The sequence below is a fragment of the Lepisma saccharinum genome, chromosome 5 (genome assembly GCF_977018435.1).
Source record: "Lepisma saccharinum chromosome 5, izLepSacc3.1, whole genome shotgun sequence".
Taxonomy (NCBI): Eukaryota; Metazoa; Arthropoda; class Insecta; order Zygentoma; family Lepismatidae; genus Lepisma; species Lepisma saccharinum.
The window spans coordinates 15876472-15904343 of NC_139233.1; the positions used below are offsets into that span (position 1 = coordinate 15876472).

At 35.7% G+C, this 27872-nt stretch overlaps 1 protein-coding gene across 5 annotated transcripts in view; it reads right to left on the minus strand.

Annotated features, from left to right (window-relative positions):
* Window positions 1-298: 298 nt before the first annotated feature.
* Window positions 299-27872, minus strand: part of LOC145987673 (putative 3',5'-cyclic phosphodiesterase pde-5) — a 186460-nt gene continuing 158886 nt past the window's right edge. For 2 of the 5 annotated variants that reach the window (XM_083122203.1, XM_083122202.1), the window contains exons 8-17: window positions 24422-24619; window positions 22791-23004; window positions 21968-22170; window positions 19171-19408; window positions 17332-17490; window positions 9077-9246; window positions 6960-7071; window positions 4595-4675; window positions 3457-3537; window positions 299-1191 (exon numbers count right to left, since the gene is read on the minus strand). In XM_083122203.1, the coding sequence (XP_082978329.1) occupies window positions 1018-1191; window positions 3457-3537; window positions 4595-4675; window positions 6960-7071; window positions 9077-9246; window positions 17332-17490; window positions 19171-19408; window positions 21968-22170; window positions 22791-23004; window positions 24422-24619 (1630 nt within the window). In that variant the 3' untranslated portion in view covers window positions 299-1017. Of the gene's footprint in view, window positions 1192-3456; window positions 3538-4594; window positions 4789-6959; window positions 7072-9076; window positions 9247-17331; window positions 17491-19170; window positions 19409-21967; window positions 22171-22790; window positions 23005-24421; window positions 24620-27872 lie in introns of those variants that run through there. The other 3 variants (XM_083122205.1, XM_083122206.1, XM_083122207.1) reach the window with 3 other exon arrangements.

Genomic DNA, 27872 nt, shown 5'->3' on the forward strand with positions numbered 1-27872 from the left:
TATTTCTTAAAAAAACAATGAAATTATTTCTTGTAATTTGAATAATAAGTTAATTTGTAAACACATAATTTTAAAATATTCACAAAAGTATGGTATCAACCATGTAAATTAAATGTGTAAGAAATTGATGAGGTAGATTATATGCTAAGGAGAAGTTTAAAGTCCATCTGTTTAATACTTCAATAATTTCTTTCTCATCATTAGAAATGTATATAATGTGAATATATGGTGTATATATGGTTCATACTTAAATACTGTACATGGGAATATACATATATAAAAATGTTGTTTAATAATTTACAATTTTTCTTTATCACAATAATTACACTTGCTCTACTAACTTAAAAGCATTATGAACAGCATTGTAAACATTTTTATATTGTTTATCCACCTTTTTGTGCATTTTTTATTTTCAACTAACCTTTTTCATTGTTAACACTAATGTGAATCATGCATTTTATTAATAGAGTGTAATTCATGGACTATATGTTTCATTTGTAACAATGTGTAGTACAGGATTTCCATATAGCTACAAAAATAGAACAATTTCTAATAAAATAGTTTCCTTAGATTGTTTATATGCTTACACTATATGTAAGGTTCAAATAAGGTTTAACAATGTTTAAAAGCTTCATATGTGGAAAGATCCTTGCAAATATTTTGATGTAAATTGTAAATAATTATATTATTTATTTTGGAAACTGAAACAAAGTTATTAAATGCTTGTTTCTTTCAGTATAAAACTGTACCAGGAAAAATTTGATTTCAGTGTTTCATTTACTATATAAATTAAAAACAACATACATTAAATCCCTTTCAAATCTGTACTGTGATAGACACAATAATCACAGCAGTATCATCATATTATCTGGAATACTGTTTCCACCAATAATTTGCTTTGATGTACCTATTACTGCTGCTAGCTTCTGTGTGGCTTATATATGTAAATTCAGTCTTGCGTTTTGACTATGAAATAATGGCTGACTATGTTACATTCAACCATGTAGGGAAAGCATACTAACTTTCAACATCACCATTCACATTTTCTTCTTTCAACTGTTTCTGCTCTTCATCAATCTTTCTCCATCTGTCTAAGTTCGCCCTGCATTGCATCAACAAAGGTTTGGTCTCTGGAACGAGTTTGCACAGCAACTCATAGCATGGAATGCATATACCAGTCAGGAATCCAACCTAACAGAAATAGATATTCATGAAATATAAAAATATGAATTGTTCTGAATAATTCTCATACTACACACATTTTTAATGAAATAAATAATCACAGAATACATTTCTAAAACTGCTTATAAATTCAGAAGAACAAATCCAAATGACAAACAAAATACACCTTGTGTCTAAAAAGTTCAGTGAATGGTCCAATTTATCAATGGTAACATGAGCCAGGTGCGGAGGCATGCACATGGCTATTCAGAGACATGTCGAGAACCACAATCAGGGTAAACCAACTGTGGACAGTCGAACGTAGTCAGTGTGACAGGGAGTGTCACAGTGCAATGGAGCAATGAGTGAACATCAAATTCTGCTACAAATTGGGGAAAAAAATGGCAATGGAGATGCACGAAATGTTGGTGCAAGTGTATGTGATGGAAGCCGTAAGTAGAAAATGTGTTTAGGACTGGTTCAACAAACAGAACCACAGACATAATTGATCGGGTGTGACACATGCTGGCACAAGATCGGCGACTGACTCTACGATTGATGGTGGAGGAATTGGGCATTATAAGACACAGTGTGCACAATTGCCTGTGAAAATTTGGGTAAGTGGAAGATCTGACAAAAGCTGACAGACAAGCAGATAGCAGTTTTCAGAAGCTTTATGAATGTTGCCAAAAGTGTGTTGTGGTGGATGCCAATTATTTGGAAGGCCAATAAAGGTAATTTGTTTTGTTTGTTTTCTGATGCCATTTACCAAACTTTTTAGACACAGGGTGCATTACTGCACATGGTAAGAATACAGCCTACAAAGCATTGCATGTACAATTACTTAATATATAATTTACACTAGAAAATAAAAGCATACATGAATTAATAAGATATATTTCATTATACTATATTGCGGGACACAAAAATGTAAGCCCGATGGTCACGCAGAGCCAGGGTGCTGTTGCCATGTTGTGTTGATACTCTCTCTCACACACACTCACTGGGCATATTGCAATATTTTATAAATTTTCGTTATTATTTTATAATTTATACTTGACAGTTTTTTATAATGTATTTTATACTTTTCCTTAAATTATGCAAAATTCATATCATGTTCTTTTAACCCCAAAAGTTTATTTTTTCTGCTAAATCAAGTCTCAGCTTTTCAGCAGTTGCATATTGTCCATGATCATAAAAACTAAAAACAGCACTCCTTATCAAACTCATCTAATCTTGTTATATTCTTCTCTCTTGTGTTGTTGTGGCACATGGAAGTGGGCTTCATGCCCTTCTGCATTATCTATGGTCCTTTTAATGCTTTGAGAAGTCCATGCCACATGGATCTTCAGTCAGCTTTTGAACTTGTTTGAAATTAATAGCATTTGAAAAAAGCTGTACAAGTGTGCAATAATACTCTTATTTTGTTTCTTGGGGATGTGCCTGCTAAATTGTTTCCCTCGTTGCTGTGGCATACAAGTTATATTGACATTGTCATTAGTACTATTAGTGTCACTCATTGTAATAGCAACAGCCAACTTGACCAAATCACTGACATTAAAGAGCTGCACTCGTTCATATTGGGATGATGCTACAAATGTGAGTAAGGGGCAAAGAGGGGAGCTGGGAGACAGTTGACCTTGAGGCTCGCATTTTCGTGTCCTGCAGTATAGTCTTAATTTTTTTATTAAGACAAGATTTCAAAAATAGATTTTTGATTTATAAAATATGATTTATAAGTTGCTAAAAATAAATAATGTAGAATCAACATGTCCTTTTTCTCTCTGTTGCATTCTTTTTATAGCTTTTACTTTATTTTGCCTGTTTATATGTAACTCATCAGCTATTCCAAATTTTTCTTCTGCATTTGCATATTATATTGGATGTTCAATATGCTCACTTAATTTTTCATGAATGGACCAAAAACTAATCCCAAGCTATTTGGAGAACCTGAAGTTCGCTAAGTAAAAAACAATAAATGTTATACGTATATGTTAGTTCATATTTGGGGTGATTCACTTAAAATCTGCTACAAAAATATTGTGAAAGTTGGGTGTTCTGCATTGCCAAAAATTAAAGCATGCTAAGGGCACAAGATAAAATAAATAGGATAGTGACATGGTGAACAGAGTTTTCCACCTCAAAAAAGAGTTGTACAATTCACATTGAACATGTGCATCAAAATTAAGCATTCTCATTACGGTTATAGAAGTTTGAGATCAAGGATGCTAAATGGTGAAATGTAGGATGTATATGAAAAGTTAGTTTCTTTAATAGAGGTAGGTCATTTTTCACCTGAATTTCTCCTAGCTCACACTTTCGTTCACGATCCATCAGGGGAATAGGTATTCGTCCTGCTTGTTTCTCTGCATCACCCTGAAACATTATCAAACATGACGAGAAAGCATTCTAGCATAATATCATCTACATATAATTGATTCTGTACACAGTGCAAGATATAGTTCAAAAGTTAAACATGAAGCATACATAATAGCTGCTACAAGAAGACAAGTTGTTACACTATGGCAGTCAATGAATGTGTAGTTCTTTTATTATTGTAAAATCCTGGATACTTATGAAATGAGAAATGCAAGAAAATGAATACTGTGTATGTAAAAATAATTTATAATATATTAATTACAAAGTGTATGTATGATTGAATTCCATTTGTAAAAATTGAGGTTTACATACCTTCAAGCTGACTTAATGGAGAAGTGTATTAAGTGGTTGGGTTTTGATCTCACCACTGAAGTTCCCAAGTGAGAGTCTTGGCCTGAGCATAGGTGTTCTTCTCGGGTCTCCCATCATGAGTTTAATATACTCATCATTCATCGTCATCATCACCATTAGCCAAAAGTGGCAGAAGTGCAATGTAAATACAAACAATACAAATACATATCTTCAGTGTAGACTGATACAAGGAAAATATCCTTACATATAGAAATGAAAGTATGTTGATAAATGTATGTACTTTATTGCAAAATAAAGGGTATAAGGAGTGACCCTTTCCAAAGATGCGCAAATGCCAACTTCACTTCCACATAGTACACCCTGGACTGCATTTTGCAGACTAGTGAGGCTCTGGTACCTGGATCCATGGCCCTGTGGGGCTCATTTTATGTCATCCATGCGTTTCTGATTGTCCTTTCATCAATTTCATCCTCATCTTCGCAATTAGCCAAATGTGGCAGAAAAGCGAAGTAAAATAAATCAAATCAAACAATTTATTGGAAATAAGTCAAGTATGAGAAATTCTGTCATTTTCTTCTTGATAAACCTTGCAAGGAAGTTTAAAGGATGGATTAATGGCATTTATTTTAATATGAGTACAACAACACATTAATAAAATGCACATAGTGTACAACTGAATTAACTAATTTTTCATGCAGAGAATCAACACACAGTAATCAAGGGTGCCCATTTAGCCACATACCTGAGATGCAGCCTGTTGATCAGGCTGATAGCGATCCATCATTGGAATAGGAATCCTACCTGCAGCTCGTTCTGCATCTCCCTATAAGGCATCAAACACCACTCATTGCTCATTATTACCTCATTTATTGCCTTCATGGGATAAATTGAAGTTTCAGAGAACTGGCATACTATTTGATTTAATTACTTATTTCTCTAAGAAAAATATAATATACTGAATAATAGTACTATAAATTGCTATAAATGATTAGTTTTGCAGTTTCATAATGATGCTCATCTCACACAGTGGAATAAGGCTAAACAGATCTATTTCTGTTCACCTCAATTCATTCGTTTCTGCAAGATGTTACCTACACATTTATGGACACGTAAGTAATCCAAGTAATTCCTCTACGCAAATTTTAAACATCATGAAGTTGAATTCAAAATTTTGGGTGCATCAGCACTCAGGCTATTTTGAATCTGTCATGTTATATGGGGTCCAGCCCCTTACCAGAACTAAAATAACATAACTGTAATGTCATATAACTAAAATATTAAAATATTCTGACTTTGGTTAAAAGCTGAGGCTGTAAAGGGGCACTCAGCACACATAACGACAAAACACAGGACAAAACAAACAAACAATCAAACACTCACACTCTCACTCACTCACTCTCTCTCTCTCTCTCTCTCTCTCTCTCTCTCTTTCTCTCTCTCTCTCCCTCCCTCCCTCTCCGAATATTATACTGCCATAGGTCCAGATGCCAGACCCTCGTTAGTCTGCAAAATGCAGTCCAGGGTGTACTACGTGAAAGTGAGGTTGACAATTGGGTGAACTACGTGGAAGGTTACCCCTTAGACCCATTTAAACATCATGAAAACACAGAAATTAAGTCTGAGGGTCTATGTTCAATTTGTTCACAACAGTAAATATGAGGAATTGTACAGTTCAGTGTTCTCTGGTGTGTAAGTAATGTGCCAACGACCAAAGGAAATTGAAGTGAAGAACACATTTTTCTTTTTACAAATATAGTGTTACATTAGGATTCTGAAGGTTTTTCTAAAATTCTCAGTGCTTTGAGCAGCCAGCATTATACAAGCACAGTGCAGTGATCAGACAAGCAGGTCGTTGGCATGAGATTCCAATGATTTCACGGCTTTATCAGGCATTGACTGTGCATGCGCCCCATGTCTCCTACCAATGTGATAAATGAGCTAAGTAAGTCAAGGTGCTGGATGATGAGGGTTACTTCTTCTTCACACATTGAACCAATTCCCCTCACCACTGAATCCATCAAAAACAGTGAATAACAGTACTCACCCTTGTGAAAATATCTCCAATCTATAACACTACAAAACATGCTAATAACTACATATAATTAGTCTAACCATGATCTTCCTTGGGACATTAAATAACGATTATGATGAAGACATTTTCACACAATAGGACTAGAACGTTAATCAGTTTCATTCTAGTGTTTTCTAATAAAATGTCACTCAGTATAGTTGTTAATATTAAATTTATTATAAGCAGCTAAATATTAGCAGTGACAAAGGAATGTAAGTATTATCACTGAAAGAAAGGCATGTACATTCAAATGTGTTTAAGTTGTAGTCAAGGTATTTTTTTTAGTCACAGATACTTCTGGGTTGTAATGACTCCACTTACGTTCAATGACTTCATTTCAACTCGGAAGTGCCCATGACTGTGCAGGAGGAATATCTGAATTAAGTGATCATTTAAGTGTCTCCTGAGAATAACACCATGATGACTTCAAATTTTTGTACAATTAATTCAATGTTTGTTAAATAACTTATTTTATGTAACTTCGTAAGGACCTCCAAATTGCATCACATGAAAATTCTTGTTCTCTCCAATGATGTAGGGGAAAGTTGTGACCTTCTAATCAAGGGAACATGGGTTCGATACCCAATAGAGGCACATATTGGTTCAGATCCCACTTCATACTACAGGCCTAGTCCCGATTTGCCTATCTCTGCACTTGATTGAAAAACTCAAACTAAAATGAAAAATCCTGAAAAAAATGGAACAAAAAAAAATGCCTGACATATCCATCCACCTCATTTATTCCACCCATACCTACATAACTGTAAAAATTATACAATGAAGAAATATTTCACCTGATAGATAATGTTATCCAACATACTTTCTAACATATAAATGTATTCATTTGAGTAACATGTGTATGCACATATTGCTGTAAACAATTTTGGATAATGTTAACTGTTTTCACAGTGTTCCTTATTTTACGTTGAGAAAAATACATTAAACCATATGAAATATGTAAATGTGTTAGAAATTATAATAATGTACCACAGACAACATCATAACATACAATAGAAAAAAGGAACAACGTATTTACCTGTTCATAAAATTCTTCAAAAATTACTCCAACTGTTTCTGCTTGAACATCCCATGGCTTAGCACTTGCAGACAAATCACTTGCAGTCATTGAAATTGCTTCAATTAATAATCTGCAAAGTTGAATTATTTATGGAGATTGTACACTAAACATCTATTCTGTTAAAAGTTAATCAAATAAAGTTCATTCAACAATTATATTTTTTATTTATATAATCATATAACAACTAAACTAATCAAGTTTAATTAATTAATAATTATTAGCAGTTAACAATCTCGAGCATTTACCATAGTGTGCTATGAAACCAGTAATCCTAGGTTCGAACTGATCCATGACCTACTTCACTTTTAATTTATTCATCATCATTATCATTGACAGTAGAATAACAAAAAATTAACAACATTTCAGTAAAAATTCAAATGAAAATGTATGTGTGTGTGTGTGTGTGCATATAATATATATTATATTCAGAAAATTTTGAAGGATTGCATTCAAATCCCAAATTCAAACAAACCACTTCACAAGTTGCTTCTGTTCGATTTTAAAAATTAACAATGATTTTTTATTTATAGGCACACCAACATAAAAGTAATTTTTTACATAAAAATTAATTTTGAAATAGTTATTCAGGATAAATGAACTTGTAAACATTGACATCTTCTGCAAAATTATTCTATGTTCTTTCTATCCTTGCAGATCTATAAAAAGTAACTTTGAAACATACAGAAATGTTAGTATACTATGTAATTCAATTTTTAGTATATTGATTCTAAGTTTCTCTTAGGTGAATAATTACTTTCGGTGTAATGAAAGATAAGTTTATATCATACATAAATCACAATTTTGCATTTACAGATTGTAATTTTCTACTGCTCATAAATCTACTATTTAAAACATGCACACACTCTACATGGTGTCCCAAAGGTACGACGAATCATAATGAGTTCTTTCATTTTCTTCGATTTCCAGTATTTTGTCTATGGTTATACTCACTAGGCACGCAAACAACATCACACATCAGGTTAAACAATTTAATCATTTCTTGATTATGTGCGAGATTATCCACATCAAAAGTGTGAAACGTTTCAGGGATATCCCTCTGTATCACAAAATTCTTCAATATTCATTTTGGCACCATGCAGCAATGCCAGCTACAGTCTGACCCAGGAGTCTATGGAACAATCCTATGCATAATGGTAAAGAAGGGGAGAGTGTGAGGGAGTGGAGCAAACCAGTGTGCACTGCTGCTAATGGCTGGTAGCTGCAGTCACATACATGCTCTCTCCACACAATCCCTTTCTCTCTCATGTGTGTACAATAGTTGAGCCTTCTCAAGTCACTACTTGCGCAGAGGATTTGTGTTTGTTTTCGTTCACGTGTTCCACAGACTCCTGGGACAAAGTACATGTGCAGCAGACTAAGATCATTTTCTTTTATGAGATTGTGACCATGCAACAAGAAATCTGGATCAATATCTGAATGTTACACTTCTTCAAAATTGTCTTTAGCTAATATTCTATCAGTTTCACTATGTAGAAGCGTCTTTACAAATACATTTTATTTACAATCTTTATAACATTAAGTATTGTTACAACGAAACTATATGTAAACATCATACTGAATGGTTGGGCTGGGTTTAGCAGACCCAGCTTGCCCTAATGGATTTTTAGACAAGACTGAAGGAGGGGGAGTAGAAACTGCATCAGTGCATTCTGGGAAGTTGCTGAAACATATAGATATCACCAATATGATAGGAAGAGGAGCCTAGTAGACCCCTGGGTCTCAGACCGATCACAACCGTTCTTATGTTAACAAGGAAATAATTAAGAAATGCAAGAAGTTAATACTTTTTAATGAATTTTGATATTAGTATTATTATAATTATTGTGATCATCATCACTTAAGTGTTATTTAGAACTCTCTATCTTTGTATTATGAAGTTGCATTTATATGTATATACATCTTCAGCCTCTTCTTAAAACTTGTTTTTGGGGGAAAGTACGTTAGAACCAAACTTTTGCAAGCACTGCATCTTCAGAGATTGTGAGGGCTTAGAAAACCCAGGAAATAGGCAGTATCTCTGTTTTGTTTCTCATAAGCAGATAGCAAATGCTTACCTGTGCTCTGCATTCCCCCACGAGAATTTCTCTTCCTCGACTAGTACTGTTAACTTTGCCTTGTTGGGAAAAAACATAGCTAGGTCAGTAGCTAGAATACAGTGTTTGATATGCCCAAGAACTTGTTTGTATTCCTCGCTGGTCAATTTTGAGAATATGTTATGTCCATCCTGCAAAATAATATGAACAATTCAAACTATTTTTAAAACTAATACAACAACAACATATTGATGATTGATATTATATTTTTAGAGGTAGATAAGAAGTTTTAATAAAGGGAATGAGAGAAATGCCTAACCTCAGCCAACGGAAGTTACTATGTACTCATGAAGCATATAAAATATAAACTTCTACCTAGACACATGAACGTGACACTCTATAAAAAAACACTTATAAGACTGGTGCTCATATATGAAGTTGAAACTTGGGTCCTCACAAAGCAGGATGAATCACAGTTAGGCTGTTGTGAGGGAAAAAAATTACATCAAATCAAAGAACCAATATATAAGGGAGATGAATGATGAAGAAGGACAAATCAGGAAATTTATCAGTCTTACGAAGATGGTAACATTGATAAATTTATAAAATTAAGGAGGCTAAGGTGGGCAGGTTATGTTGGGCATCCCAATGCAAATGGTTCAGCAAGGAAAGTGCTTCTGTCAGAACCTGGACGTTGGCAAACCTAAAGGAAGGCCAAAGTTGAGAACGAAGGAGGGAGTTGGTTGCCGCAAGAGCAGGATGTAGGAACTGGAAAGCTGTAACTGCCAGACGAGATGAACGGCAGAATCTCTTGAGGAAGGCCAAGGCCCATCTGGAGCTATAGAACCACAGAAGTAAGTAAGTTTGAAATCCAATAAACCAAATAACTTGAAAGAAATGGGTTTTGAAACATCTAGCTAATGTTCCATATAGTCAATAATTTAAAAAACGTAATTGAAAAATATCATGAGTATATATGTAAAGAAACTCAATTTTTTATGTTTTTCTCAAAAATGTGTTCCTAATTTCATCCCCTTAGTATTGAGTGGAAAAATGTGAGAAAAATCTTTCTTTCAGTCAATGTCTTGTTGACTGATGTTTTATTTATAAAAATAGAAACCAAAAACATTTTTGAAGTAAAAAAGGCAAGAAAAAATTACTTTGTTTACATATCACATTTAAGATTTTTTAAACCAATGTTCAGTTTACATTTCAGTCTCATGTTTTGATGTTTAGCCTAATTGATACTTGATCTGCGAGGAGCTTTCTAAGAATTTTAGCAAACATTACAAAGAAAAATTTCATCTTGAGTGCTGACAAATTTATTTATCTGTCAATATGTATGGGAAAAATTCTGAAACACTCTCATTTGATGAATCAACTGCCCGTTTTCTCATTCAAATCTCTTTTGTGCAAGTACTCCACATTAAAAAAAAGTTTTACATTATTATTTTGATTTCCAACCAAAGGCAAAAAATATATTATATATATTATATAATTCCATCCTAAGGAGAAAAGTGGGTCCAATGTAGAATGTTTTTTTGTTGTAGTTTTTGATTGATTGATTTGGTGTTTTATGTCCACTTTATGCACAGAAAGGCTAATTGGAACTGGACCTACAGTTTAAAGTGAGATCCGAACCACTATGTGCCTCAACAGGGTATCAAACCCGGGTCCCCTTGAGTACAAGGCAACGGCGCTACCACTGCACCACCAGGGAGGCCCTTTGTTGTAGTGTTGTAACAGAGTTACTATATTGACTACATTAATATGGTGATGTAAATTACTGACAATTTGGCTACTTTTTTCTTTGACATTAATTTTGTTGCCACACTTTCCTGTCAGACAGTTGGAAGCTGTGTTTGGTGATAGCCTCAAGGAATACCCTATTCCTGGAACTGCCAAAGTGGCAAGCATCAAGGCATTACCCTCTGAAGTAATGGTCAAGGAAAACCTCCCCTCATCCCTTTTCTCTGTCCATGGAATTTGCCAGAAAATAATTTCACAATGAATGAGAGAGTTGTTATGGTGACTCGGATTTGGTCATCTACCGCAGAACGTCTATTTGCATGAATGAGTGAAACAATAAGTATGCGGAAGATAGCCTAGATGGAATTTTTTTCGCGAGTGCAGTAGTCCTTTACAAAATAATTTTTTAAGAACAGTGTGATTATTGCAACACTCATGTGGCAGACTAACGAAGAGGAAGAACCTAGCCATCACACATGTTTGTTAATGTAATCTTCTGCGTGAGGACTGCAGGGGTAAGTTTAGAATGTAATTCTTGGCTTCATTGATAACTCTTTATATGCCTCAACCCCCTCTCTCCCTCCTATGAAAATATAATTCTATAGCGTTTAAGTTCTTGAAAATTTGAATATGTTTTTAATAAAACAGTAAATATGTAGCTTCCTTTGTAGCAACAGTATGGCACTTGTTTATTTCTTTTTCTGGACTCACAACAGGTAACAAAAATCCATTTCCCCCCTCTTTATATGGGGGGAAAGAGTCTTTACAGTGCAGTATATGTGTTAACAATAATATAAAAGAAGAAAATCGCAATTCCAGTGAAAAATATCGACATTATGACATAAAAACTACGACCTTGTCGAGGTATCTATATATAGATAGCTGATAAACAAGGGGTTTACCTAGAGGTATCTATTTAAAGATAGCTGGTAAACAAAAGGTTAAATTGTAATTGTTCAAGACTTTTGTGGTGGAGGGGGAGGGGAGTGAGGCAAGCATACCAAAGAACTTTTACACATCCCGACCCAATTACATATCAACTGAACATTCCCACAGAACCCCGAGTAGAGATCCAATATGAAGATCATAGCAGACACGAAAATTATCGAGCATTGTGGCCCACATCAACTTTTATTTACACTGACAGATCGAAGTCTGCAGATGGAGTGGGATGTGCTTTTTACATACCATCTCATAACATCACTCGACAATTTTCCCTCCCACCAGATATGTCTATCTTTTCGGCAGAATGTTATGCTATATTTAAAGTGTTACAACTTGCCCTGCAGTTACGACTTATTCTCCGAATCATGCTACAACTTCAACAACGAGGTCTGTCAGCAACCTTTACATATATCAGAGCACACAGTGACCTCAATAAATATCAAGAGTGCATAGATGTAATGGCTAAACAAGCGAGAATGAGAGAACATGTTACCCTGATGCTACTGCCGTACACTGACCTCCTCCCATGAATCAAAATCAAATAAGAAAAACAATGGGACGATTGGTGCACCTAACTATTACAAAATACCAATACCTATAAGTGGCATGCACGAGTCGGAAACAAACGTTCTTGGTTTCAAAACAGGATTTAACCATAAATTAGTATTTGCCATGCGAATGCGTATCGGTCACGTCGTAAAACACCCCAGCTCATAGGCGCCGACTCCATGGGGCTTGGGGGGGCTTGAGCCCCCCAATGTTAACGATGTGAGGGCAGAGCCCCCCAAATAATTTGCTTAAGAGGATCTAATGTATTACTTTGCTTCTCTTGTAAAGGTTACTCTAAATTGTGCCACATGAACTTAACTTTAAATACACATTTGAAATGTTCTAGACCAGGCATGTCAAACTCAAAATCTGAACTGGGCCAAATAGTCAGTAGTGTTAGATAGGGCGGGCTGCAAGGAAAACATTAAATTATCTTTAATACTTTATTTTAAAGAATGACTAACATAACACTTAATAAAGTATATTGAACATTCATTGAAACTTGATCATTCCTTCTTGCCTGACAGCTGGCATATGCCACCAACTTATCAATATCAGGAGACATCTTATTTAAAGCAGCTACTTTCAGAACACAGCTAAGATGAACGTCTGATAATCTGGATCTCGTTTGTGACTTGTTTCCTTTCACGAGTGAGAAAAGTTTTTCACACTGGTAAGTGCTACGGAACATGGAAATTATTCCATACGCAAATTTGCGGGTTTCTGGAAAACGTGAAGGCAAGTACTTGTAAAAGTCAGGGATACCCACTACGCTGTACTTTTGTTTCAAAGTTCAGTTGCACTGAATTTCAATTACTTCCATGTGCAAATGTGCTGCCACGTTTTCTACGTCAGTCGTAAACAGGGCTGAAAACAAGCAGGTCTTGTCTTCGAAAGAACGAACATCGTGGAACCTTTTCCCGAATTCAGTATTCAAATGCTGAATTTTTCGGTGTACTTTTTGTACAAAACAGGGTCCTTTGAACTTGATCTGTATTTAGAACAATTTGGACAGTGCGTCAAGTCTTTGTTTCTTAACTGTTTTTCCCAAAGCAATAACTTACGCTCAAATGTTTTGACTTGATCATTCATGTTGATGATTAATTGATCTTTTCCTTGCAGTTTCAAATTTAAATGTGAGAAGTGTTTTGTTATATCAACAAGAAAGGAAAGATCTTGTAACCACGTTGGTTGCGAAAAAAGGCTGGTGTCTTATTCTCTCATTTCCAAAAATTGGTATATTTCGTCTTTCAAGTTCTAGAATCTTTCAAGAACCATAAAACACGATAGCCAGCGCCTTTCTGTGTAGTTGGGCACTCCAGAATATTCGCTTTCTAAATCTGCTAAGAAAGCAGAAAATTGTCGCTGGTTTAAGCCACGGGATCTTATGAAGTTGATAGCTTTTTTCACAGGCTTCATCACACTTTCCATGTTGATTACTTTTGAACACAAGACCTCTTGGTGAATGATGCAATGCACATGATGGAATATGTGTTTACCGCAGGTTTCACGAAATTCGTTTTACAGTTTTGTCACAAAACCATTGTTTTTTCCCATCATTGAAGGGGCACCATCCGTAGCTACACAGAATAACTTTGACAGAGGTAAATTATACTTCCGCAAAAGTTCACGAACAGCAATAAATATATCCTCACTGGTAGTAGTGTCATGCAACGGTACAATGTCCAATAGCTCCTCATCACAAGCACGAAGAAACACAGCTAAGTGAGCTACACCACCGATGTCTGTACTCTCATCACAAGCGATGGAATAAGCAATGAAATTTGACACTTTTGTTTTAATTTGATCACTCAAATCACAGGCCAGTTCAGTTACTCTTTCAGCAACCGTGTTGCGGGATAGTGAAATGCCTTGAAAAGCTTTTACACTTGCGGGATTAACTATTTCAGCAGCTTTTACCAAGCACCGTTTAATAAACTCGCCTTCGGCAAAAGGTTTTGAGTGTTTAACTATCAACTCCGATAATGCATAGCTTGTGCCTATCGCAGTTTCGCTTTCTTGAGCTACGTTAGTAAACATTCCTTGTTGTTGTTTTAATCCTGCCTTCAACTCTCTCAGCTTGTCTTGCCTCATTAATCCATCATATTGGTTGTATGTAGCTCCGTGTTGCTCATAATGACGTTTGACATTATATAACTTCGGTACACAAAGCAAACAATTTTATCTTTCACTTCACAACAAAAGTACTCCAACTCCCATTTCTATTGAAAACTACAATGTTCATCAGAAATTTTTCGTTTACTACCACTTGGTTTCGACAAAGACATTGTTGTTAGCACAAACAAAGCAACCCGAATAGACTGCCTGACCCAAACTTCTTGGAAAATGGAACCGACTGAGGGTAGCAAAGATGCGGGAGAGGCAAGGGAGAGGAGAGTAGAGCACCCTATAAGACGCGGTAATTGGTTTTCAGGCGAAGGCAGCTTGTTCCCCTTTCCCTTCAACCCTCCCCTCATTCTAGATTCCAGAGGGAAAACTGCGCAGGCAGAAGACTTAGCCTTGGACACTGAACAACTGGCAATCACTACATTTGTCAACCACCCCAATAATGCAACACGACCACCTTTTTTCACCTACCGACGGGTATATCCTGTCCAAGAGGAAAACTTGTGAAATTTCACATCGTGTTATATAATAACACAGATATTTTAGCAACTACTACATCTGAAGGCTCTACTACTTAAAAACATGTAATAGCAAATGGGCGGCACAAAAATATATCGAGGGCCGCATGCTGCCCACGGGCCACATGTTTGACATGCCTGTTCTAGACCATCAACACTGGGGGCTGAGACCGCTAAACCATGAACTTTGGGGGGGGGGGGTGACCAGAGACAGCAAAACACACGACTTATTACTATATACTAACGTAAGTATATAATTTTGAGTATTGTTAACATTTTTGCTAAAGAGTTTCAAAAGATGATGTGCATGAACTAGAAGAGTGGATGGGACGTTCGGGCTACAAATGGCTCTCACATGACATTCAGAACGAGACCGTTGATATATTAGGGAGATCTGTTTTGCGCCCCGTGGTAGCAGATATTAAAAGTCGGGAATGTGAACAATTGACATTCTGCATTCGAACTGTGAATGAAAATTTTGATATTTTTGAGGAATGCATTGGCTTTTACGAGGCCAAAACTTAAAAAAATGGAGGGAGTGAGTCAATCATTAATTTATTTCAGTGATCAGAGCCCCCCAATAATTTTGACAAGTCGGAGCCCCTGCCCCAGCTCATATACCATGCCTGCAACTTCCTGTCAGTGTGGAGAACCTCAACACATTTGTTTCTACAATACCCACTTCGACAACAACATCGCAATACAATTACAACGTATGGATATCCAATTTCCGATGTCCCTTTCAACTTTACTTTATGACCCACGGACTGACGTCATGTGGATATTATACAACTTTGCACGGAAACACAAAATTGTAACATAAACAAACACAGACTTGAAATGTAAACAAAATTCCAAATAACAAAACATGCACATGTTTACACTTTAGAGACATGGTATCAGAAGAAGAAGAGTGTTACTAATGTTTAGGCATTCTTTGAGAGAAGTGTACTACTATCAAATAGGACCTCTGGCAGGAAATCGCTAATAGGCAGTGTGTCCAAAGAAAGAAGATGACGAGGAGTGAGGCATCTGAACCCTTGTTTACTTGTGCCATTTAAGACACTTACTTGCCTGAGAAGGGGGGTGGGGTTCCCAAGTTATTTTATCACCAAATTTCAAGAAATCAATTTATTAATTCATTGCTTCCTTTATTGTTTATGTGGGTGCAGATATATCTAAAAAAAATTACCTTCATTAATAACAAATAAGATCCAATTATTGCACACACATATTTTATCATTTACTGAAGCTCAGAAAAAAATATTAATGTTTTTTTTGTTTACGTAAGTGCAGGTATGTAGTAATTGTATTAATTATAAAAATTACCATAATTGTTATAGGCTTGAGTGTCATGCCGGTTAACATATCCTAAGGAAGGGGGAGGGGATGACAGGCCCACCAATGAAATTTTGCCTCTTATGTATGTTACCTTTGTGACTTTATGTGCTTAAGTAATACAGAAACATTGGAAACATCATTATGGCACCAGGAACCCCAGGTTCGAATCTGGCCTGGCCATGAGTCGTCTTTGTGAGTGACCCTTCATCAATTTTATCATATCATCAATCATCATCGTCATGATTAGCCAAAAGTGGCAGAAAAGCTACGTAGAATAACCTAATTCAATCAGGATGTGTGTGTGTGAGTGAGTGAGTGAGTGAGTGAGTGAGTGAGTGAGAGAGAGAGAGAGAGAGAGAGAGAGAGAGAGAGAGAGAGAGAGAGAGAGAGAGAGTGAATAATGGTATGTTATGTGGTATAAAATCATTATTTCATGCTACTTCCATACAGTTAGTAGAATTCCCATCCCCCACTGCAAACTTCTAAAATACAATACTGATATATACAATATATGAAGACTTATATTATGAACCAGATTATTGATTGTGTGTAAATTATTTGCAAAAAAAATTTCCAACAGAAAGTAACTGTGAAAGTAACTGAGTTACTTTTCAAAATGAGTAACTGTAACTGTTACTTTTTGAAGCAAGTTACTTTAAAAAAAAATACTTTCCGAACACTGGTTTCGTTGCTTTATGTTACATTTCTGCCCATTTTGGCTAATTGTGAAGGGGAACATTTCTTGGGGAACAAAATTAGGATGAATGATACTTTTTATATTGTGATTGATTCTCATTCATTGTTCCACAATGGGACTCTAATTCAAATCTTGAAAATAGAAAATATAGCGAGAATATTTTTGTAAAAATTGCGAACTTCATATTCTGCAAAATGGCGACAAACCCAAGGTAAAAAATATTTGGTACTCCGTAGGTTAAGGCATCAGACTGTAACTTGGGAGACCTGAGAGTTAATATTGATGAACTTTCATACATATATTTTCCTCACCAAATAATTATATATATAAAGAAAAAAAATGTGACATACCTGTTGTAGTATGGTTACTGTTTGATTAAAGTGATGATGTTCCATCGTAGATGTGCTGTAAATGCAAGCTAGAGGAGATTCTGTGTCAAGCATAAATTTGTTATTCTTTCCTCTGTGGTCCAAATCATGACACAGTGAACCAATGAACAGGGCTAATTTCTGAAAGAAAGAAATTGTTCATATTAATAATTATATACAAACACTATATAGCAGTCAACCAATAGTAGCATCAGTGCTCAAAGTGGGAGGATCCAAAGGTATGCCATACTCCCAGTTAGCAAAAAATTAGCATAACTGCCCCTCTAACCCCCCATTAGATCGAACCATGCAAGCCCCGACACTTGTCTCATGACAATTACCAAAAAAAAAAGAAGGGTACTCTACAATTGAGGGGTTCAGAGCACAAGTGGCATAACTCCACTTTTCATGGAAACTGAGTTACAAGCAGTGGCAGCGATTGGATTCAAAAACCGAAGGGGCATGGTAAGAAAACTGAGCGGGTGGGGGGGAGGGCAGTATATCTCCCTTTGTAGATAGGGTTTAGCATAGTACAGGGGCAAAAATAGCAAAAAATGGGGGGCAACTGCCCCCCTTGCTACCCTAATCGCTGCCACTGGTTACATGTATAACTTAGAAGTGTGAAGTATCAACATTTCAGTGCTAGAAGTAAGTATCTCCTAAGTTTCAAAGTCTTGCTCATAGAGGCACCACTATGTTTGTGCTCCAACAGCTAAACATAATACTAAGTTATCTAAATGTGCATTTTTATGAATGGAGTTATGTCCTTTCTTAAAGATGGCAACCTGTAATCAACTTGGACTACAAGATAGATCATCCCCACTAATAGACCAAATAATATTCTTCCATGATCATACAATACTAATTTTAATTATAATTACAATACTAGTAGGATACTTATTAACATACCCTCAAAACAGTCCCCTCCCTTTTCGGCTGCTTGAAATTCTTACATTCCTTGGACTAACCTATACCAGTATTATCTTAAACATATGTAATTGTCAGCCACCATTATTATTAATGTAATTTATTTTTGGTAATTACAAAGAAAGCAAGTGCAGTTCTATCAGGGATTATATTTGTAAATTTCTTTCATATAAAACAGTCATTCAGACTTAACAAATTATTTTATTTGCTGTTTGAGCTTTATTTCCCATTATCCTTTACACTGTCATTTGTTAACTTTTAGGGGGGGATTGCTGACGATTTTATTAAAATTTAATATTTCTGCATAAGTGCATAAATCAAAATTAGACTAATTAATGTTGCCAATGAAGCAGGAAGAAAATAATTAGTGAATGAGATGTTATTGTAATCAATAGCATAAAATTATATGGAATGTTTATGGAATAATACAGAATTTCATAAAATATTTAATGTATTAAAATTCACATGCATGCAATTTGCCATTTGTCTCAAATTCAGGTCACAGAGTATGTACCCCTCCTCTGTCCCACTTCCAGATATCTATGGGTCTCACTGAAGTTCCTTGACAATGTATTCAAAGTTGGTGTGCTGGATCATGTTGGGAATTTACTTTTTGTTCTCTTTTTGATGATGAATATGTAGAGGTCAATGCATTACAAATACACACACAACACATACAATGAAAAATAAAAGGGATGGTTCTAGGTGTGTGTGTGTGGGGGGGGGGTCTGGTGTGGGTTTTTGCACTAAAAGATAATTTTGTCCTTAAAAAAATAACAATATAATTTTATATTGTTTAGTGTGTGGTTTTACTTGTTGTCACAGCGTTATGAGAAGGCAACAAGATACAATCAAATGAAAGAAACATATTAGATTCTAGATTACATCCCTCACCTCAGTTGGCCTGAAGACTCCGTTAGAATGTTTTATTATGCTATACATTGAATTTGCTACAGCAAAGCCATGGGTCCAGTTGTGATATGGAACTCTTCTGTAGTTTTTCTTCACAGTTAGAGTAAATCTGATCAGACTCTCTTGCTCAAATCTTGAAAGCCCAAAAAGATCCTTAAACATGTAGATAGCAAACTGGGCTTTTTCATAGTCATCAAGTGTAAAAACACTGAAGTAGTAGCTGTAAATAATAATGCTAATAAAGTGAAAAACAAACTCAATATTCCATTTTAATAAATAATATAATTTAATGGATGATATTTAACTTTACGTCATCAGGCAGTGCACTTTGGAAAGAAACAGTTGAATATGCCATTAACTATGGCAAACAGATTCATGGGTGTTAAGGAGAGTATGAAAAGCCTTCTTAAAGTGTGAAAATTTGCGATATTTTTTTACGTACATATTCCTCACATGATCATGATAATCACGCCTTGAAACACTTCGGCAAAGACTAGATGTACATATGCTTAGTTTAGTTTAGTTTAGTTTATTTGCATCCAAGGACTACCGGTGTGTACAAATTACAGTACATGGTAATATAGGACATGTCAATACTTACATTACAATACAATACTACATTAATAGATTTTATAAATACAAAAGAAGATATTGAACATTACAGCCTACTTCTAGGTGATACTAATTATCCACCTTCATTTGACATTTAATTTTACAAGAATAATATGTGATTATACTACATTATATACATTTTGTCTTATGTAAAAGTCGCTTCCATGTATTCAGCTATAGAATAAAAAACATGCTTCAGAAGCATTGATTTTATCTTGTGCTTGAATATCATCAATTTTGGTTCTTTCCTCACATCTTGTGGTAGTTTATTCTAGAGATCTATGGAAGAGTTTAAGGGACCTTTCTTACATAAGTTAAGGCGGCAGTGTTTTATTACCTGTCATATTTTAAATGCAGAATCTGGTTTGTTTGTCGGAAATATGGCAGTGGGCATGATTTCATGCAATGAATTGTGGAGGAAGTTGTTCACTGAATATCATCAATTACTGAGCAAATAAATGAATTAATTTAACACAAACATAAGAACATTTTGAAGTCTACAGCAGTATTTTCAAACTACTACTTTCATTTATATAAATTAAGTAAAATTTCAATTAAAACCTCAGAATGAAAGTAATACAAAAATTTTATTAGGATACACTTTAATTCCTAACTTATAACATTCTTCCTTTCTCTAAAAGTAATATCATAACATTATATCAGGAAACTATAAAATGTATCAAATATACAAAACAAAATTGGAAGTAGACTTGTTTCCTTGCTTCAAAAGTACAATGAAACATGGTCAAAATGATTACTCTTAGTAATTCTAGGTGGTATCAAGTGTCAGTAATCTACACCTGATGCAAAATGACTTCGGACCTATTGACAAAAGCACAAAAAATTATATCTTTATCACAGGCCGGAGGCTAAGTCTTGAATCACTGACTTGTTGGTAAAAGCAAGAGACTTGGTAGGATTAATTGTTCTGTCATTAAAGATATTTTCAGTCGAGTAGCCAATCAATATCTGATCTCTGACGGCCGCCATCTTGAAGATAATCCGCCTTATTTGATATTTTTTGATTTGATATATCTTGGGAATGGTGTCTTCTATCAACGTCCGGTTTTCTCAGAAATGTTTCAAATAGTGTAAATTTTCATAATAAATCAATAAATCTATTTTTGAAAAATAAGAAATAGTTTTTCAGAAAGTCTTAATTAATAATTCTCGAACCAAACAATGGCATTTTCTATTTTGTAAGATTACTTAGTGTTTGTTAGAAGTCTTCAGATGAACTGAACCCCTATTTTTTCTAGATTTATAAATTTACCTTAAATAACATTTTAAGAGAAATACAATAAATCTTCGGTGTCTTTTGCATTCTTTCCCTGAAGACCCTCCATTGCCCAGTGGGTCTTGTGTGGTGGGTTTCACATGCAAGGTCGCAAAGCCTTGAACTTCTATTTCAACAACGCATCTTCAGTGAGTGCATATCCTGTTTACTGTCTGTATCCACTCCACTGTGTTATTGGATTTCAACACTACGCACTGCTACCATGGAGAATTTCTGAGAATTGCAGGGAATGCAATCCCGGCAACCTCACCCTAGTTCAGTCGCAATTAAAGATTCAGTTTTATGTGACGTCCAGTAGCGTATAGAGTGACCACAAGAAAAATAACTTTCTGGGAAAAGTCTCGGCGCACCTTTCACTTCCTCCGTTCAGCTCAGCCCATAAGAAAGTATGCTCCACTCTTAAACAAGTCGACATTATTTTTGAAAAGGAATCATTGTTTAGACTTTCAACTTGCATTTATTCTCATAAAATATTTTGTAGTTTTTCTGAAACACTTCTATTTCTTATTTTTCAAAAATAGATTTATTGATTTATTATGAAAGTTTACACTATTTGGAACATTTCTTAGAAAACCGGAAGTTGATAGGAGACACCGTTCTCGAGATATATCAAATCAAAAAATATCAAATATGGCGGATTATTTTCAAGATGGCGGCCTGTCGGAGCGCAAATATCGATTGGCTACTCGACTGAAATATCTTTAATGATAGAACAATTTATCCTACCAAGTCTCTTGCTTTTATCAACAAGTCAATGATTCAGGACTTAGCCTCCGGCCTGTGATAAAGATGTACATTTTTGTGCTTTTTTTATGAGGTCCGAAGTCATTTTGCGGCAGGTGTAAGTGTTAAGGAATTTAGGAAACTCACTCATCAACTCCAGGTAGGTGGTCTGGTATTCCACGCTCTCTTGCTTTTTCAACCTCATCTTCTGAGCAAGTGTTGTGGTAGCTTAGCACTTCTATTGCCACCTTGTATTTTTGTTCAGAGCGACGGATTTTGTCATATAGCTTGGCATGATGAAGAGCAAGCCCACAATACACGGCAAAAGTTTCAAAGGCTTCTTCATCTTCCTGTTAAATAAAAAGCAATTAAGAAGCAAATAACATCAATTATTATGTAGTGATCTCTATTGCTACTATATCCCTTAACTATGGTGCGAGAATGACCCTTTATTAACACACCTGACTGTCAACCTCTCTTTCATGTAGTACACCCTGAACTGCATTTTGCAGACTAACAAGGCTCTGGTGTCTGGACTTGCAGCCAGTATAATTCTCAGTGCGACTTGGGTTGTGTTCTGTTTCATGTGTGTTTTTGATTGTCCCTTCATCCATTCCATCTTATCACCATTCGAGAAGGATCACCTGTACGTGTGCGAGTGTGTGTTGTTATGTTCTACAATATGGTTGAATAATAATAATTATCAAACATACTTACGAACTTACACTCCAAATTTCTTTCTGAATATATCCATGCTGCTTTTAAGAATGACATTTTATACCTATCTTTGCAAATATCCGCCATTTGTTTAAATATTGTAAATCGACAATTTAATTTATCTATGAAATCCTGAACACTGGGCAAAATGTGTATGCTAACCAATGTATGATTGACATGAATAAACAAATGCATGATTTAAATTTGCATGTGACTAAATGATGAATATTTTAAGAAAATCAAATCCACTTACCCTGTTGAAGAGTCCTGTGTGCTTGTTCACCATTTGCATAACTCCAATAATCGATCCTCTGATGAAAATGGGCATGCAAAGGATGGACCGTGTGTGATAACCAGTTAGTTGGTCTATTGTACGATTAAATCTTGAATCAGCATAAGCATCTGATATATTGAGTACTTCTCCAGTCATAGCCACCTGCCCTGCTATTCCTGTACCGATTGAAAATCTGAAGATAAATGCAAAGAAAATTACAAATAGCCAAAGGAGATTGATTCTTGGTACTTTTTGTATTAACATTACACAATAAATGAAGCATTACAAACTATTCAAATTTATACCTGCTATCACGGCTGCCATTAGGGATGTGCCACTCATGCCACCTCACAGGGGCTCATGCTTTGAGAGGCATCACACTTCCAATATATGTACCTAGGTATATACAAAATTGAAGGATGTTTAAGAGGTGTGTTCAGAAATCACTGAAGGAGTTATTAAATAATTCTGGGATGTTTAGATGGTGTGGTAAATCACTGATGAATATTTGTTCACATTTATACAAAACTCGCACACAAAAGCAATTTGTTTGTTCCTGAATATTTCCTGGAAAGAAGATATACAATTGTTGAATTTATGCACATGTAGGCTAATCGGGACAAGACCTACAGTTTAAAGTGGGATCCGAATCACTGTGTAATATGCCTCCACCAGGTATCAAACAGAAAGACATCGAGGAGGGGGTTAAATGGGTATGTATTCACTTGGAAGTGATTTGCAATTTGTTATCCAACAGAAAACAACATTGCCAGATGATTGTCTGCATGTAGATCGGTCTATTCACTGCAAACTGTCAGACATGCTATATGAAACTTGAAAATGCATTTTTTTTCTTTTTTTGGAAAAACATAAACTAATCTTAATAGAATGGAGAAGACATATGGAATCTCAAAATATCCGAAGGTGAGTAGAACCTGCTGCAGAAATTTCTCCCCTGAGTTCTTCAGAGGGTTTATAAAGGAATCGAGGGAAAACCAACCCTCAATTTTTTCCTATAGGCTGGGTTACTTGAAAGCAAGGGCTTTCAACCATTGCAGCGGGGGGTGAGGGGGCAGGGGAGGTAGAGCCAGAAATCTTCCCTTTCCCTTCCGGCGGCTGTCTATACCTGTAACTCGTGAGGCAGTGGAAAAGCCAGCTAGAGTAGCTCCTTCCAGACTTGCCCGCTGGCCACACCGAGGGTCTATCACTGCTAGACTAGCTACTCCTCGGTGCACGTCACTGTTAGTATTCAAGTTTGGGCATTTTGTCAAAAATTGTATGAATTATTCATTTGACCAGATATGTACTTATTATTGACTCTTTATCTTGTAAAATAAGATCTGTTTCACCTTCCTAGCTGGACTTGTTCCCGAGAAATTAAATAAGTGGTTGTTCAATATTCCTAGAAAATGGGAAAAGTTAGACTTTTACCCAACTCTTGTACGGAGTTTCATGAAATAGGATCCAACACTTGATCACCAAGGAATAGTCAAAATCTATATTTTCCCGATTTGAAGTAGAATCACACTTATCATTTAATATTTTCACTTTTCTATCGTGAAGAAAACACTCAAAAACATATAAAAAATCATAAACATGCAGAATCTTACTTAATTTCTTTGGAGACTGTTGGCTTGAAGTCTTCCGATCCCGAATCGCTTCCCATGTCGAAAATCCGCGCATAGAGTTCTTTGCTCTTGTTGTCAACCAGGAAGAGGGATGCTCGATCGGCGTCCACAAGGCGCTGGGCGAAGTTCATGATCTTCATTATGAGGGTGTCCATGCTCACCATGTCTCTGAAGATTGATCTGCAAAGAGAGAATTTTAAGTAACCTGGAAACAAAAATTCCATACTGCTTCCTATCTTAAAAGAAAATTAATCTATACATATTTACTAACAAGACAGCAACAGCAATAGGGGAAGCTGTAAGCATGTTATGTATTTAGCTGTTAACATGAAAAAAAAAGTAGTGCTTCCAGCACAAATAAGATCATCCAGTAAGACCCATCTGGACAATTCTTTGGCGTTTGGAATTCACAGGTTGTGAAGACGAAGATCGAGTAGCATTGTTGAATTTAAAATTCGGATTCAATTCTGTTAATACACGAGTGTGGTCTGAAAATTTCTCGGCCTAACAATGAAAGAACGAATTTATAATTTCAAATTACTTCTATTTTTCAACATAATCTTCCATAAGATGAATGTATTTATTCTATTATCCCGTCCCCAGAAGTGGTTTTCCGTAAGGTCTGCAAAATACTCCTCTACACACACAGAACCCAAAACGTGTCAATAGACACATATTTTGATTTCAATAACACGTTAATGTGCATAAACTGCAAATGATGCACCTTTTAGTGTATCAAAATACACATAGGAATTTATTAAAGGTATTTTTATGAGATGAAGTCCAGTGTGATGCACTAAAATGCATCAATTTGGAAGATCAGACAAGATCATTTCGAAGATAACAAACTTTCACTTTTAATGCATCAATTGACACAGCTAAATGTGTAATTTTGTTATCTTCGAAATGATCTTCTCTCTCTGATCTTCCAAATTAATGCATCACATGAAACTTCATCTCATAAAAATACCCTTTAATACACTCCTATGTGTATTTTGACACACTAAAAGGTGCATCATTTGCAGTTTATGCACGTTAACGTGTTATTGAAATCAAAATATATGTGTCAATTGACACGTTTTGGGTTCTGTGTGCAGCTGCAATCGCCTCTTGATTTGTTAAAAACGCTGACAAGCGACGAAAAGTTTGAGTTTTCGGAAGAGATAGAAGTCGGAGGGACCAAATCCGGGAATAGGATGGATGTTCCAACAATTCCTAGTTTAAATATCTTAATGCCCTCCAATCCCAGATACATCTATTATGGCAAATAAATTTAAAATATATGTTATATTACGTAAGGAAACTTTTAAAAGCAGCATCAGAAATTTTGTACGATTTGGGGAGGTTTTACCTCTGTAGCCAATGACCCATTCGTAGTTACGTGCATAATTTTATTATCGCCGATCTTGGTGGCAGGGTGGTTAGTGTAACACGATACAAACACAGAGATCTTACGTTCTTCATCTCACCAGACATTAAATCATCATCGTCGCGATTAACCAAATAGGTAGAATTGTGGCTTCAAATAACCAAAATAAAAATTAAGTTTTTTTATGTTTGTTTCATGTGTTCTTGTACGGGATGTCACATTACTAAACAATTATTTCTTTCTAAGCAACTGACTTAGATATCAAGGTATCCCGACTTCCATACCGATGGAGGCACACGCCTGCTTAAAAATCAAAGCAACCGATTTAAGTCGTCTGTGTATTGTGTTACCTTACAGCTTAGAATACTTGTTAAGTTTTCCTTATCTATGGTTAATAAACAAGATAATTTAAGTAAAGCGGGTGTAGAAAATAGCAAGAGTAATAATACAAACTTCAAAAGTTATTCCTGTAATAAGCTCTATGTAATTACTTAAAGAGAAATTGAATTTGTTGTATAAAGAGCAAGAGGTCGTAATCAGGATAATTGTGTTCGGTATGACAGAAGAGGACCACGAGTTGTGAATCACCCTTCAAAAGGAATTCTTTCTTCAGTCGTCGTACAGAACATTTCCCAGTTCAAGATCGATTCGAGTCCAATTTCCTTTTCAGGATTAATTATTTTCTGAAACGGATGATGAAGTCTTCAGGGTTTGGAGCGAGGAGATGAGGAACGCCGGCGCCATGTAATTTAATACTCAGCTTGGAAAGCCTGAAATCTTTGAATTAAAGGTCAAATTTGTTCGACAAAAGGACGAGAATAAATCACTGAAAGCATCAACTTTGCACATTTAGCTTTAAGAGTAATAGCAGAGGGAAAATTTCGCAGACGAAGGAGGGAAGTTGACTTCGGGGAATTTTAATGTCGCACGGTTATGTTTTCCTCGAAATAAAGACAATCATGAAAGAGGAGGGATCGGAAGAAAGAACAAAAGTTTGAGAAGTTGGTGTTAAAACAATTTATACGCAGTGGTGAGCGAGGACAATATCGCTTTCGAGTACGATTTCAGCTGGTAAACATCAACTTCTACACGATTCTAACTCAGTAAACGTATTAAAATGAAGTGTTCAAATATAGCAACCCCCGTACAGCATCCAACTTCTCACTGATATTTCTGAAATGTTCTAATGTCTGCGTTGCATTATAAATAATTGCTGAGAAAACATTTTAACCCTCCATCGGTCGCGCTGTATCTGAGACACATGCGAATAAAATTGTTTATTTTCTTGGAAACGTTTAGGCGTGAGGTTCTAAGCTTCTCAGTAGCTCCTCCCCTCTTTGTCTGAATATAGATGACCACACTATCCGCCTGGTGAACCTTCGTGTTTGGGCTTAATAGGCTGTTTGTATCTGTGAGATACAGAGCGACCGATCTCGTTTGTGTTAATAGTAGCACGCTCCTTGTAGAATTTACCGTTAGAATCCGGAAAAATGTTGAATTCATTCGTTCTTTGCTCCGCAGCAGTTAAGATCCTTAAGAATCATTATTAGAGCCTGGATGTTTAGGGGTAAACTTTTGACCGTTCAGATGCAAAAAAAGGTGCAAGAAAATAACAAAATAGGTGCATATTTAGGTGCAAAAGAAAATTAAGAAAACCTTAAGTACATTCATGTGTATCATATAATTTTTCATTTTAAACATTACAAAGAAAGTATTGTGAGAAATGAATATATACTTTGATTACATATACACTCATCAGTAGAGAATCCTTGAGTTTTTACCTTCACTCACCCCTGGCACTGGTTTCTGAATACAAAAGGAGTGAGTTGTACTGAATTGTTGTCCATATTGGGCGCCTCCAGGACCACTCAGCAACCCAACATTGTTGAGTAGCAAGAACCCTGGAGGCGCTTGCTACCTGGTTGTTGAGAAGGAGCGACCGCGGCTTCACTCAACATAAAATTCTCTCGCTACCTGCGGTCAACTGTCGTCTGCAAGTCTGTTGTCTTCTGTTAGTTGCAACATGGCGCGGCGGAACTAAAAGATGCGTGGAGTAAAATGTAC